The sequence below is a fragment of the Schistocerca cancellata genome, chromosome 4, assembly GCF_023864275.1.
Source record: "Schistocerca cancellata isolate TAMUIC-IGC-003103 chromosome 4, iqSchCanc2.1, whole genome shotgun sequence".
Taxonomy (NCBI): domain Eukaryota; kingdom Metazoa; phylum Arthropoda; class Insecta; order Orthoptera; family Acrididae; genus Schistocerca; species Schistocerca cancellata.
This window is the reverse complement of record NC_064629.1, coordinates 327,422,997-327,437,612: the sequence shown is the minus strand read 5'-3', so window position 1 is coordinate 327,437,612 and position 14,616 is coordinate 327,422,997. Positions and strand designations below refer to the sequence as shown.

The 14,616-nt window shown below is 37.9% G+C and overlaps 1 protein-coding gene and 1 long non-coding RNA gene across 2 annotated transcripts in view; both read left to right on the top strand.

Moving 5' to 3' along the window:
- LOC126183809 (uncharacterized) overlaps nt 1-14,616 on the top strand; it is a 280,828-nt gene that overhangs the window by 217,411 nt on the left and 48,801 nt on the right. The gene's annotated exons all lie outside the window — the stretch shown is intronic.
- The window catches only part of LOC126183806 (zinc finger protein 85-like), a 91,388-nt gene that overhangs the window by 66,809 nt on the left and 9,963 nt on the right, over nt 1-14,616 (top strand). The window contains exon 5 of the mRNA XM_049926055.1: nt 5,561-5,727. Coding sequence (XP_049782012.1) covers nt 5,561-5,727 — 167 coding nt within the window. The remainder of the gene's footprint in view (nt 1-5,560; nt 5,728-14,616) is intronic.

Sequence of the window (14,616 nt, the reverse complement as noted above, 5' to 3'; positions counted from 1 at the left end):
ATTTCCTTATTTTACCTAATGCTACTTAAATGTTCTTGTTGGGAATAGTAAAAATACTAACAATATGTTGAGGAAATTCTTTACTATAAATATGACAATAAAAACTCACAGGCTTCAGATTAAATATTTTCATCTTCTGCTTGCTTCTGATTCAAATTCTGTAAAAGAAAGAATCAGATGAAAAAAAATTGTAACTAATTCAGATAAGCCCAAAAAATACAGTGAAGTAAGAGAAGCTGTACAAGTACCTTTTTAATTTGGAAGATTACTATGCAGGAACATGATGTCATCAATCGTCTGTGGCTTCAAAGATGTGTGTCAGTCCTGCATTATTTGTCCCGCAGTAGAGAAGCTTCTCTCAGATGGTGCGCTGGACGCTGGAATGCAGTGCACGATATGCGAGTTTGGAAAGACATGGATAGACGTTTTCACGTCCATGCCACCAAGCTATCTGATCGATGCTTTGCGAAAATTGGACTTTATCATTCGTATGACACAAAGTCCAGATCTTCTGAGGAATCTTCAAATTCATTAAAAAGTACATCAGACTTCTGTTTCTTTGCAGGAATTCCGGATGTTGTTTCCTCCTTATCTTTTAACTGTGGACAATTTCTCGCAACGTAATTTTTCGCTTCCTTTACAACTTCATCTTTTTCGGCACTGCTAAGAAATTTTAGGTTTTTATATTTTGGATTTAAAAACGATGCAAGTTTATGGGTTACTGTTATGTCCCATTTGCTGATTAAAATAGATTTGGCTGTACTCTTTAAATCTATCGGAAATGGGCTGTCGCCATCATTTTTTTCAAGGAGGGAGAGAAGTTTTAACTTCCACAACACACATAAATAAAGCTTAGGGGTTTTGGAGGCTTCTAGATCACAAGAAGCTATTTTAAATGGTGTCAGAAAGGTTATTATATCTTCCAACATCCTCTTGTCTATAGAATCAATCAAATTATCTTGATTTTTCTCTGACAAAATTGACAGAACTGCAAACCATTGTGAATTAATAGACTCAAACATATCCAATTTACTGTTCCATCGTGTGTCTATATCTCCTTTCAATGACTTCTGAAGGTGATTCTGAAGACCAGATCTTTTAAAGAAAGTTGTGATAGCTCGACAGGAATTTATTAGTCGTTGCACGTCTCTTCTCATCATTTGCGTCTCCTCAAGTCGTGTGCTCCAGCACAGTATTAAGAATGTGTGCTGAGCACGAGAGCCTCTTGTATTGGCGAAGTGCTGCCACAATATTTGGACCTCTATCCGTAATGAACACGATGTTATTCACAGCACTGAATAAATCGAATGACCGTAGTATCTTAATTAATTCAAGTTTAATGTTTTCTCCTGTTTTTTTAATCTCACTCTCAAAATTTCTGGTGCACAACACTTGGTCCTCAAGTTTCAGTTCTTCATAATTAACATAATATGCAGTCACTCCCATATAGTTTATTTTACGGTACGAATCAGTCCATAAATCGACAGTTAGTGCTCCACCTATATCTCTGAATATATTCTTCACTTCTGCGGAGACAGTTTCACGCAGACGATCGGCCGTTTCCTTCAAATTTCTGAATATGGTGGCTGGATGAGGTAGCACTTCCTTAGCACTCACTGCACCGTACTTGGCCCCCACATCAATAAGAAACTGTGCCGTCTCGAGAAATCCAGATCCACACTCAGCTTCGAATGGTAAAATGTCTTTGCTGACAAGATTGATAAGTTTTTCTGTCGCGGCTGTCTCCAAATTTGGCGGAATTTCAGGAACTTTCACGCCTCTCTTGGTATTTAAATAAGTAATTATGCTACTTTGTCCAGCCTCACACGAATGTTTTAGCAAATTTGATGTTCCATTTTTGTGTCCAGTGTAGGAATATACATTTTTACATGCAAAACAAGGCACTATATCTTTTATCTTTTCATTACCATCAAATACGTATCCGAATTTTTTCCAAATAGGCGATTTCAATTTGTTTTCCTTCACTAATGTAAACTCACCTTTTTTCACCTTACACAAAATTGTATCCATCGATATGGTGTTCATTTGAAGAAAGAACTCTCACTGATATTTGCTACGATGCATGTTGTCACTTGATCACTACAAAGCGCTAACTGAAGGCAGCGGAAAATTGCAATGGGCACCTGTCTGGTAGACAGTGGGCAGGTTTGCCACCCAGAGAGCACTTCACAGGCCACACAAAAGACACGGTCGCGGAAGCGGATTAGGCGCAGGTCTCTTGGGTACAGCTACGTCGGTCTTAGCCTGGGGCTGAGGACAACAGACATCCGCTCTACCCGGGCCCTGCAAGATTCCAAGAATGTCAACAGAATTGAAGTTTTCAACTAACATTGCAGCATACGTACTGGGCAGATGCCTCGCTCATTATCTGCAGATGACCCATGGATATCCACACCGGTCACGATTTTGTCCGCCAAGGAACAAATACCGTGGATATATCCGCATCCGCACAGACCTCTACCCCTCTCTCTTCAAGAGTGTGGTTAGGCAGGATCCTTAGAGCACATCTTAAATTGCAGCAGCTGAATATTACTAACAAGTATGATTATAAATTTCACTGTTATGCACTGAACATTTTGTTTGTTACCTGGCAGAAAACATGTACCATCGACCACTTCAGTTTTCTGCATAGAAAAGCCAGTCAAGTGTTAAATTACTCAAGAAATCACTTCGTACTTTTTTTTAAGTATAATTATAATTTTTGCCGTCGTTCTTGTATAATCTATAATCTGTCAAAGAATGAAAATAAATATGAAAAAGTAACCGTGAAGCTTGGTCTCGTTTAGCTTCAAGATATATCAAACACAAATGTGCCAGTAAAAATTTAAATAATGGCATAAATGGCTGGCTGGTTTTCCAGTCCCAAAATTTTTCTAAGTGACTAGTCTTCAGAGTGTTAATTTTTGAAAGAGAGTCAAATGCTCCGTGATTTAAGAAAGTCATCAGACAGTTTCACACGAAACATAATTTGTCTTGCGTAAAAGGAAATTTTGTGTGGAGTAATGCTTCCCAAACCACCATTCGCAAGATTTTCCTACAACCTGTTAGAAATGTAAGTAGTTGTGACATGACACTCATTGAAAGCAGTTTGTTGTTACGAAGTATTACATAATCTTCATTCTAAATTTTGCTGTCGGCAGACAGTTGTGTGTGCACTGTGTTTTGTTGTTGTAAATGGCACATTTTCTTTGCAACTAAAGTTTTATTTTCATGTTATCCTCTCATTTGTTATTGCTGCTGTATTTTTCTGCAGTAGCTGACTAAAGTGGAATTCTTTCTTACTGTATCAGTTCTTACCAGGCAAAATTTTAAAAATTTAACTGAAAACTAAAACAATAAATAATTTCCGGAGTGCTAAAAAATTCCCTGATTTTTCCCAGTTGTCCCAGGTCATTATGTGACCTGTAGTAGTCAATGTTAACACAAGGAATCAAAAAAATAAACTATTCTTGGACACACCGGTACATGATACAGAAATGCTTGAATGAGTTATGGAAGCGAGTTCATATCAGAAGCCCCAAGAGTTGTTTCCAGCTGAACAGTTGAGGGGTAGAGTAAGAATGTAACCATGTATACTCTCTGCAAACATCTTTTCCCAATGACAGTATGTATGAAACCAGGCATAGTTATTCCTTTATTTCATGAATTACTTTTCACTAGTTTGCATGTGTCTGCTGCTCGTGGTCTCGCAGTAGTGTTCTCGCTTCCCGAGCACGGGGTCTTGGGTTCGATTCCCGGCGGGGTCAAGGTGTTTCACCTGCTCCAAGATGACTGAGTGTTGTTGTGTCTTCATCATCATCATCATCATCATTATTCATCCTCATTACGGTTGGAGGAAGGCAACGGCAAACCACCTCCATTCGGACCTTGCCTAGTACGGCGGAGCGGGTCTCCCACATCTTACCCTACGCTCTGACAAGAAGCAGGGGACTTCATTTCCAGTTTTCATGTGGTATTCCATCATATACTTCTTATACTCATTTATATTACTTACATACCGTTATATTGCTGTATATACCATTTCATTTTTAGGGTTCTGTTACCTTAATCATTAAAATTGGAGCCCTTATAGGCTCACTTTGTTCTCCATCTGTCTGTCAGACTGTTGAAAACCCTTTTTCTCAGGAACAGGTAAATATAACAAGTCGAAATTTGTCGTACCCTAAGGTCTATGGTCTTTTAGCAGTGTAATAAATATTAGCTTCTAAGTTGATCTAATCGAGAGATATGGCCGTTTATGTCATATACTTTGGTACTCACAAATTCATTAATTAAAACCTATAGAGTACTTCCGGTTGGTCTAGAATCATGAAACTTTGCAGGAAGCCAGTATTCACAGTAAAAGCAAAGACAAGAATTAGGAAATTGTTAATGTTTAATTATATCACATGAAAAAAATTTACTTTTGTCATTTGGTATCCAACTTTAAATTAAAACATTCTCAAAAGCCTTGAGATCCCTGGGATTGATATCTTGTCATTATCAATGTTAACAGGCAAAAATTATTGAGATTCTCAATTTCTGGAATGACTGAGCCGTCTATATACATAGTTAAGTTTTGTATGGTACCATCGAAGTGCAAGTCCTACTCACACCTGGCCAATTATCATCATCATTATTATTATTATTAGGAGGCATATTTTAAAAATACTGATTGTGAGATATCATGTTAGGTTTCGTAATGCCACAAAAAATATAACACTTTGAATATTTACACTTCAAAAATTACTGGGCGTACCGGAGGACCAGTGAAAATAATCATTAGCAAGAACATTATGACCAGCCATATAATAACTTGTTCCTCCAAATTCAATATACAGAACTACTGCAGTTAATTGTGGAATGAATTCAGCACATTGTTGTTATGTGACAGAGGATGCCAAACCTCTTTGCAAAGATCATACGATATCTGTAGATAATGAGAATCTGTTTTTTGTTTTCTCATCTGGCATCTCCAACTTATTTGATTGGGTTGGGAGCAAGAGCCTCATATAAAATTCATGGTGCTGCACAAACTTCTACAAAATTTTGAACTCTTCTTGGGAAGGCATCATCTATTGGAGTTCAAGATTATCATATGCCACAAACATATTACATTGTGGGTTTGTCAGTAAACTTAGAATTAGAAATCGTGAATCATGCACTAAAATTCCTGTAACTTGCAATGCTAGAGTTGTTAAGATGTTAAGAAAGAGTTAATTTTATTTATATTTTTATGGCATTTAGTTGGAAAAGTGATTGTAACAAAAGTATTGTTGTGTAAAAACTGAATCTTTATAAGCCCAGATTATATGAAATCTAAAATTTTTCATGAACAAGCAGGTAAAACAATGTAGACAAGTGGAAAGTGTACGTTAAACAGTAATTGAAAAATATACAATCCGTCACCTACAAACCGTCAGCAAAATGTCGCTTAGAAGCAGTCTGCATGCACAAAACGGAGTTCTCAAGAGGGCCTCATTGTAGCACCATTGCTACATTCCTGGAGATTGACACTCAGATTGTTCCCTGTTTATTAACTTTCTTCACTTTGTTTCAGTCACCAGAAAACAGTGATGAGGGTGAAGTGACAGCCCATCAGCATCAGCAGGCAGCAACTGTAGCATTTGCAACTGCTGGTCCTGGCCAGGAAATGCTTCTACACTTCAATTTCAATAAAGAACGAGATGGGTTTCTGAGATCAGAAGATCAAGCTGCCTTGCAGAGGTATAATATTTGTACTAAAGGCTCCCACATGCATGTAAATAGATCCTCCAGCGCTAGGATGTCTGTACCGAAGCTAGATAAAAAGCTTGTCGTGCTTCTACAGCTTCATCTGCAGGGAGTTTGTCACACTGTTCAACTGGGCTGTAATGCTGCATGTGCACTTCTTTCACAATTGCATGCTTGTCTGTTGGTTACAGGATGTGGTCACTTTGTGCTAAACATTATTTCTTCTTCTTTTAAACATTTATTACCTTCAGTTTGCTTTCAGTCCTCTGAGCATTGTTGAGTCTAACATATCCATGTCCTTTATTGTAAGCTTGCAAAGAGACCAGGCAAGTGCTTCTTCAGACAGTTGCATTTAAATCAATAATCATATGTTCAGTTCATCAGTTAATTTGAAACAAAGATATACTTTAACTTGTTGTACTATTCATGGTCATCTTTGTGATAAATGAAAACTGCACTTGGAAGAACCGGACACTGTAACAGAACTATTAAAAGTTATTTCTACAGGCAATAAAGATAAGAAGAAACAGAGGGTAGAGAAGTGGTCCCAAAAGTACTTGCATCAGTAGTAATGAACACTTTTTATGTCAGAGTGCCAGGAGCACTCCAGCTGCACATAGCCTGGTGAAAGGTCTTTTAAGTTTTTGGTTGAGCCTTGCTTTTTAAATAAAGCTGTACATAAGCTCCCACTCTGCTGGCTGTCCATTTAGGAATTGATCAGAAAAAATATGGAACGGACAACACATACAACAGATATTTTGTGACATTAAGAAGCAGGTAAATATGTGAACTTCACTTGTGTGATGGACACAGGGAAATCATGAAACTTCCTGGCAGATTAAAACTGTGTGCCGCACCGAGACTTGAACTCAGGACCTTTGCCTTTCGCGGGCAGAAGTAAAGTTGTGAAGACAGGGCGTGACTTGTGCTTGGGTAGCTCGATTGGTAGAGCACTTGCCCACAAAAGGCAAAGGTCCCGAGTTCGAGTCTCGGTCCGGCACACAGTTTTAATCTGCCATGAAGTTTCATATCAGCGCACACTCCGCTGGAGAGTGAAAATCTCATTCTGGAAACAGGCAAAACATGTTGATGGAGAAGGAAACATTGGGGTTTCATGTTGTTAATGTAAATTACAAAAGTAGAAAGTTAATGAAGTCAACAGTGTGTTGACAAAAAAATCCAAAGAATGGTAATAACCTGTTTGGGAAACAGACATTGGGGTCAGAACAGTAGACGTGAAAAAATGTGGTTTAAAATTCTACTCTGAGCAGTGCAGTGTCATCAGAACTCAAAGAAACATGTTGTCAATTATCCATTATGGGCTTATTCATCTGTTTAAAAACCAGAAGCTGTGGGCACAGGAAAGAAATATAAATAAGCAGAGAAATAATTTCATCTATCTAAATGAAAGTTAAATTACAGTAGTTCTGGGAAACTATATTAGGACAGTACTAGAGAGTAAGAAGTAAAAGGTAATAGGAGTCTGGGCAAGGAAGAAAAAGTAATGAAAGAAGAAACAGCATTCTAAAACTCAATAAAATCTCATATAACTGAAACATGCTTATTGTTTTAAAAATCAGAACATGAAATAGTCAAAGATACTTCTCAAAATACACTGTTGGCCAACATTTTTTAGTAAATTGAGTTTTCATTTGCATGTATATACTACAATAACAGTAGTACAAGATGAAATATAAAAGGTCAAATCAAGAAAATGTGGATTACTGGAATATAAAATATGATTGGTGTGAGATTTGTTTTGATGCTCTGAAGGTTACAGCTAAGGTAAAACATGGGAAGATGTGCATCAGGTGACCAGAGAAACCACAAGAAAGAAATAACTAAAACTACTTCAGAAATTAAAGATGTGAAGAAAGATGAAGGTAGATCACCTGTCCTGACTACTCGCAGATGAATGTCAAAGTGCTATGGAGCGCTCATTGGAGCATGTGTATATATTTTGGACATTTAGAAAAGTAAGAAAGGGGCTTCATCACCAGCTAGATAGGCTTGGTTTTTATGTGGACTGTTCCACCTGTACTGTCTAATGTGACTGAGAATTGTGGGAATGCTGTGCACTGTGTAAATGCCAGACAGATTCTGGAAGATATAATTTTTTTCTAGCCTTGCACTCTATTGCTCATCATTTGTCAATGACATATGGAATATTGATTTTAATGAGAATAAGTCATTCAGGTGCATTTCAGACAGCTACATGAGCAATAAAATTTCAGCTAATAGTATTGAACTAAATATACCTTCTAGATGTTCTCTCCGACACCTCCCATTAATTTTATTACACGAACAGGTTTGCGAGCACATCTGGTACCAGCGAAGCTACATCACGTAATAATTAGTAACAGAACTGGGGTGTTGTCTGGACATCATGACCATTGAACCATGTATCCAAGGCAACACAGAAACAAAGATTTGGTGCGAAACCTCACATTGCCAGAAAGATGGCACAGTATTTTGGAACTTCTATTAACCATGATTTTCAATCTCTTATAATTGACATTCATGGAATGTACATCCAGTAAGTCTGCAGAAATTTGAAATGTCTGTTTGCTGCTTTGGCTGCTGATTCTTTTGTCCTGTTACCTGTTGAATATGTTTAGGATCATATGGTGAGGAAACATCTGTCAGCTTCTCATATGAAGGATTTGGGGTGTCAGTTGCAGTGGCATGATTTTCCTGAAGAGCTCACCGTACATATTTTGTATGTCTCCTCATCAAGGGGACTGAGTGAAGGGGCATGGCAATTAGCACACTGAACTCTAATTCGGGAGGATGTTAGTTCAAATCCACCTGCAGCTATCGGGATTTCATTAAATCGCTCCTTTGAAAGGACATGGCCAATTTCGTTCCCCATCCATGAAACATTCCAAGCTTGTGCTCCATCTCTCATGAACTCTATGTCAGCGGGACATTTTTCATTTGATAAGAAAACCTCTTATTTGCTCTTGTATCCTTCAACTATTGTGAATGCCATATTACTAGAGATGACATGATGGCAATAAATTTTAAGTTTTTGTGTAATATTAGGAGATGTCTGAGTTTGTAAGTGAAGTCATTTTATTGTTATGCCCTGCATACAGTTCAGTGTCATACCTATTGGGATAGCTGAAAATCTATTATATACCATAAAGCAGTTGTGCAAAAGAGCGAAGTAAGTGAATGGCACCAATGACCCAAAAGTAAATTCAGAAGAAGAAGTAGTTCTAATTGTACTATCCCCAGTTTGGTTCCATTACACATAAACATGTGTTGTATATAATTTGGACTTAACAGGAAAAGGGAAAAGTGTGCTCCTCAACTCCTACAATAGGAAAAAATGCACAAGACTCTTATTTATTTTAAAAAATAAGTTCACATGTACGTGATTAGCTTATAACTTTTTACTTTCAACTTTTAATTAGTACTATTGCTGTATTATTTTTTGTGGTGTCACCGCCAGACACCACACTTGCTAGGTGGTAGCTTTAAATCGGCCGCGGTCCATTAGTACATGTCGGACCCGCGTGTCGCCACTGTCAGTAATTGCAGACCGAGCGCCACCACACAGCAGGTCTAGAGAGACTTACTAGCACTCAGCCCAGTTGTACGACGACTTTGCTAGCGACTACACTGACGAAGCCTTTCTCTCATTTGCCGAGAGACAGTTAGAATAGCCTTCAGCTAAGTCCATGGCTACGACCTAGCAAGGCGCCATTAGCCTTACAGTGCTTGTATTTAAAGAGTCTCATTTGTATCGTCAAGAGCGATGTACCACAATGGTGGATTAAAGTTAAGTATTACAGCAGCTACGTACTTTTCTTTATAGCATTCATTACGTATCCTGTTTCAGACCTCACGCCAGCCGGCGTGTGTAACGCGTGCATTTCGGCTACTTCCGAGTGGCGTGGCTGTCTTGCTACGCCACAACATTTTTAAAAATACAGTCTGTAAAGCTACCATATACAACATTTGTCAGGCAGATACGATGAGAAATAACATTTTCTTTTGAAAGATCTTATTCCTTGATAAAGTCTTATTTTATGCCCAGACAACTTAAGACAAAAATTAGGTACAACCTGAAGCATGTACTGCCTTATTTTTTTTTTCTTATCTTGACACCCCTCTCTATAGCAAACATTTAGAGCTGACAGGTTCATAACTGGTTATAGAATATTGTAAAATTTTCATCTCTATGTCACTACAAAAGTTCTACCGTAAGGAACAAAAAAAAAACCTAATTTTTGCTCAATACAAACTGTTCAATCCCATTGTTGATAATTTCTGGGATTTATTCGATTCATACTTGAATTCTTTCATTACATTTGCCCGATTGTTCCACCTCATCATTCAGTGCATTGATAATCTTTATTTTTGATACAGGAGACTAATTACGACCATAATTGGCCAAGGCAATAGAGCTGGAAACAAGTACCATGAATGATTTTTTTTTTTTTTTTTTTTTTTTTTTTTTTAATTTTGAAGGCTTTTGTTTTAACGTCACAAGGGGCATTTAGTTACGATTACACATACACAGTGATAATGAAAAACAATTATCATAAATTTCATTCACTTGTAGTGGCAATTCAAAGCCATTGTTGGACACGAACAGTTTCAACCAGTAAATAGCTTATGTCATCCACCTCGCAAGATCGATAGCCCTAGAGTATGGAAAGATATTCCACAAGCTACGGCAACAAGAGACATCACAGTTAATTCTAAAAATTAGTATAATCATCTCTAATCTCTAGAAAATGAATCGCACACTTCATACACCACAATCACAATATAGAAACTTTAGTTGTTCCAGTATCACCACTGTCAACAGTCTTATGCTGCCACCATTTGATCTAAGGGAAAAACATGGAAGATAAAAGGAAACGGGAGGGGGGGGGGGGGGCGATGGGCGGGGGGAAGACTGCAATTCATTTCACCTATTATATACAAGGGGGGATCAAATATAAACGGTATTTTTGTTCCTGAACATCAACAGTTGGTAGGACTAGCCCCGCGCTTCTGCTATGCTTAGGCAGGGCCGTTAGAAGTGAGGAGAGCATGCTGTCAGATATTTCCACCATTTCGTCAGTAACGCTCACGACGTCTGAGCAACAGGTGCACCCCTCCATTGCGCAGCGCATAGTTATCAAATTTCTTGGTCATGAAGGAGTTACAGTGGTGGAAATTTGCCAGAGATTAACTGCACAGTTCGGGGTTGAAACATTATCTAGGACGCATGTGTTTGCCTGGCATAAAAGGACAAGAACACGTGGCAAATCAGCAATATGATTGCCATCCTCGGACCAGCATTACAGACAAAAACATTTGTGTGGTTAAAGATATTATTGATGATGTTCGATGGGCAAGAGTATCAGAAATTGTACAAAAATTTGGAATCCGTTATGGGAGCTGACAAGCAAACATCACAAACGGCCTACAGTTCCGTAAAGTGTGTTCCAAATGGGTCCATAAACTTTTGACTGAAAATCTGAAGTTGAGACGTTAGGAAGTCTGTCAGAGGCTTACAGCAAGGTTTGTGGAAGACTGTTATGTATTTTTGAGTGAGATAGTCACCTACAATGAATCATGGATTCACCACACACTCCAGAATCCAAACAAGCCATTAAGGAGTGGCAGAGGAAAGGGGACACAGCACCAGTGAAAGCCAAGAGCCCCCCCCCCCCCCCCCCCCCCGCAAGGTATTTTGCTGATTTATTTTTTGCATGAGCGATGCACAATCAATGCTGCTTACTACTGCAAACTGTTGAACAAGGCGAGAATTGCATATCACTGCAAAAGACAAGACCAATCAATTCGACAGGTCATCCTCCTCCATGACAATGCATGACCCCATACTGCTGCTCTAACTTTCTCCAAGCAGCACTAGACTACACTTGGTCATCCTCCTTATAGTCCAGACTTATTGCCCTGCGATTTCCATTTATTCACACGGTTTAAAGAAGCTCTAGGAGGACGACGATTTGAAGATGACAAGAGTGTGGAAGACTTCGTGCGCAACTGACTGGTGACACAACCCAGTTTTTTTTTTATGATGAGGGCATCAAAAAGCTGCCCATAAGCTGGGACAAATGCATTGCCAAATCAGGAGACTATGTGGAAAAATAAATTATAATTGACTTGATTTTTTTCAATAAATGGATTTAAATAAAAAATAAAATCCTGTTTATATTTGACCTGCCCTCCTAAAATACAAAATTGCACTTACCTTATGGAATTTGTTATAGAAGTGCCATGTTACGTTACAAGAAGACAAAGCACAAAAGGCACTCCATACTTTTACATATCTTGATTAAAAAAACACACGATTGATAAGATGCACACAGTTGATATCATCCGCATACCATCCATGCATATTGGCATCGAATATAACTCTTCCTAGCTTACCGCACAGCGCTATGCTACAGGCGGAGTGTTAACATAGAGGTACCAGATCTGCTACAAAGTTACATGTCTTTTCATTGGATGACGGAAGCAGTACACTCTAATGATCAGTGGCTGTGGTTGTCTGCTCTCTGGGCTACTCTATTTAAAATACCTTCAACAAAATACAGGATTTGAGCCATTTTAACTAGATACAAGTGTGCCTTGAACTTTCTGTGTTGAACTGAAATTAATGATTTATTAGTATTGATTCCAGATCAACATTATGAATTTTTTTCAAGGTTTACATGTTTCTACATCTCATCTTTTCCTCAAAAATTCTTCTTTGAATGGTTATATGATACTCTCAAAGTAAACAGGCCAAGAAAATTAAGCGTTCTGCTTTCCAAAAATTTGTGGAGTTCTGGAAACTGTTTTAATCACTCAAGTGGGTGTCGGGTATAAATAATTTGAGTTTTCCCTGATTACTGAGTGGAGCTTCAGCCATAGTGAGAAGAAATTCACCAAAATCTCAGAATTTTTTAATTCCTCTGAAACTAATTGTTTAATTGAAAAAGCTAAGATTACCAAAACAGTAGAGCATTAAATTCTGCATCAGTTAGTTTTGGTATTTGATTAAATTTCCCTGAAAAAAGTGACTTTACCAGAAGATGATGGGTACAAAACTCATTGAAACGTTGCGACAAGACGATGCCGCCACTCGGCTGATAACCCAAGAAGAATTCGTCAGTGCTTTTTAACTGTCATAGGGTTAACAAAGGGGCATAATGCCGTTCCTCAATCAAGAGCATTCCACAGATGCTTGATGGGACGAGCATAGTTTAGGAGTGGGGGAGTCACTCGATTCTTCCAATATTATGTGTCTCCAAGTACTCGTGACTCTGTGTCGTACATGTAGATAGACAAAGGAAAGAAACTTAAGTCACAAAGATTATACATTAAACCAACATTAAAATTTTTTACCAGACTTGCACTTGTTTGCAAATCGCAGGTAGCTCTCTGCTGTCTGATCAGCTTCATGGACCATCTCAAATTTCCAGTTTAGTAGGAAGAGAGAGGTTCTGGCAGAATGAACTTTGAGGTGATACATGGGTCATGCTTGGAGAGCTTAAACAGGAGAGTTGCCTATGACAGAGATGTATGTGGGTTTGAATTCCATTATAAAACAGTTTTAATCTATCAAAAAGATTCGATTTGATGTGTGGCCTGCTGTAGAATGCAACCAACTCTTTGAATGCGGCTAGCACTTTCTTCATCATATCCTTTCTGCCAAAGATCCAGCTAGAAATGTAAGAAAGCTTGAAAATATAGGGGGGAGTTGTCGGAAGATTCAAGCTTTTAATTTGTCCATGTGTTATATTTGGCTATCCCGGGTGAAAGTCACAGTATAGTGTACATTGAAACAACAATAAGATTTTGTACCAGACTTGGATTTGAAACTGCTGATCCATATTCAATTCTCAGTCGAGTACAAAGTGGTAATAGTTAGGAATGTTCATCTTGGACACAATTTTCTCTCTTTATTAATAATTGAATTGTGTCACATGACAAACAAAAATGTCATCTTACAACTTTTCAATAGTTGTGCAATGTTGCAGCATGTAGTGCTTTGTCTGTATTGCAGGAGAGATACCACAAGACCACTCACCATCAGTTCCATACTGATCTCTGTCAGTGATGCTGCATAGATGCTAATATACGACTACTTCCTTTTCTTTTTATCTGTGAAACTATGGATTCGTCAAGGATCTAAGCCATGTGTTGTGATATTCCTTCAAGCACTTGTGCATACCTATTAGTCATCACTGGCCGTAACAAACCAACATTAGGTGGAATGTGTGTTGTGATATTCCTTCCAGCACTTGTGCATACATATTAGTCATCACTGCCCTTAACAAGCCAATATTAGGTGGAATGTGTGTGTTGTGATGCTGGACACTTAAGCAGGATGCATATTAACCCTTCATAAAATTCCAAAATGAACGAAATATGCAAAACAGGAAGACATGGTTATAGCAAGGAAATAATTGTAAAACATTACAACCCTCTGGTATTAAACCATTAACTATGGTTAATGAGGAAATTGCGAGAAGGATAAAATTTTACCTCTTGCATGGCTTCAATAATTAAGTCATATAAATCATAAATTCAGGTAAATTATTGACTGTATAGAGCTTTAAGAAAATAAAGCTCATAGTGTATATAATTTCTAAGAACCTTGTGTGTAAAAAATTCATAATTCAAATAAAATATTATATACCATTCTGATAACTTTTACCCAGTTAATCGCTGTTCTAAATATACAAAAAAATTTCAGCATAATCATGATTTTTACATGTTCCTATTGCAGATTGTGAAACCAGAAGGCAAAAGAAATTTTAGACTGCTTTTTGTCATTTCCTGCATATATATTATATTAGTTATTTACAGTTTCGCCCAAAATATTGTTTCCGGAAGCACTTGTACAGAACTGAACTTCATTTCGTGAAT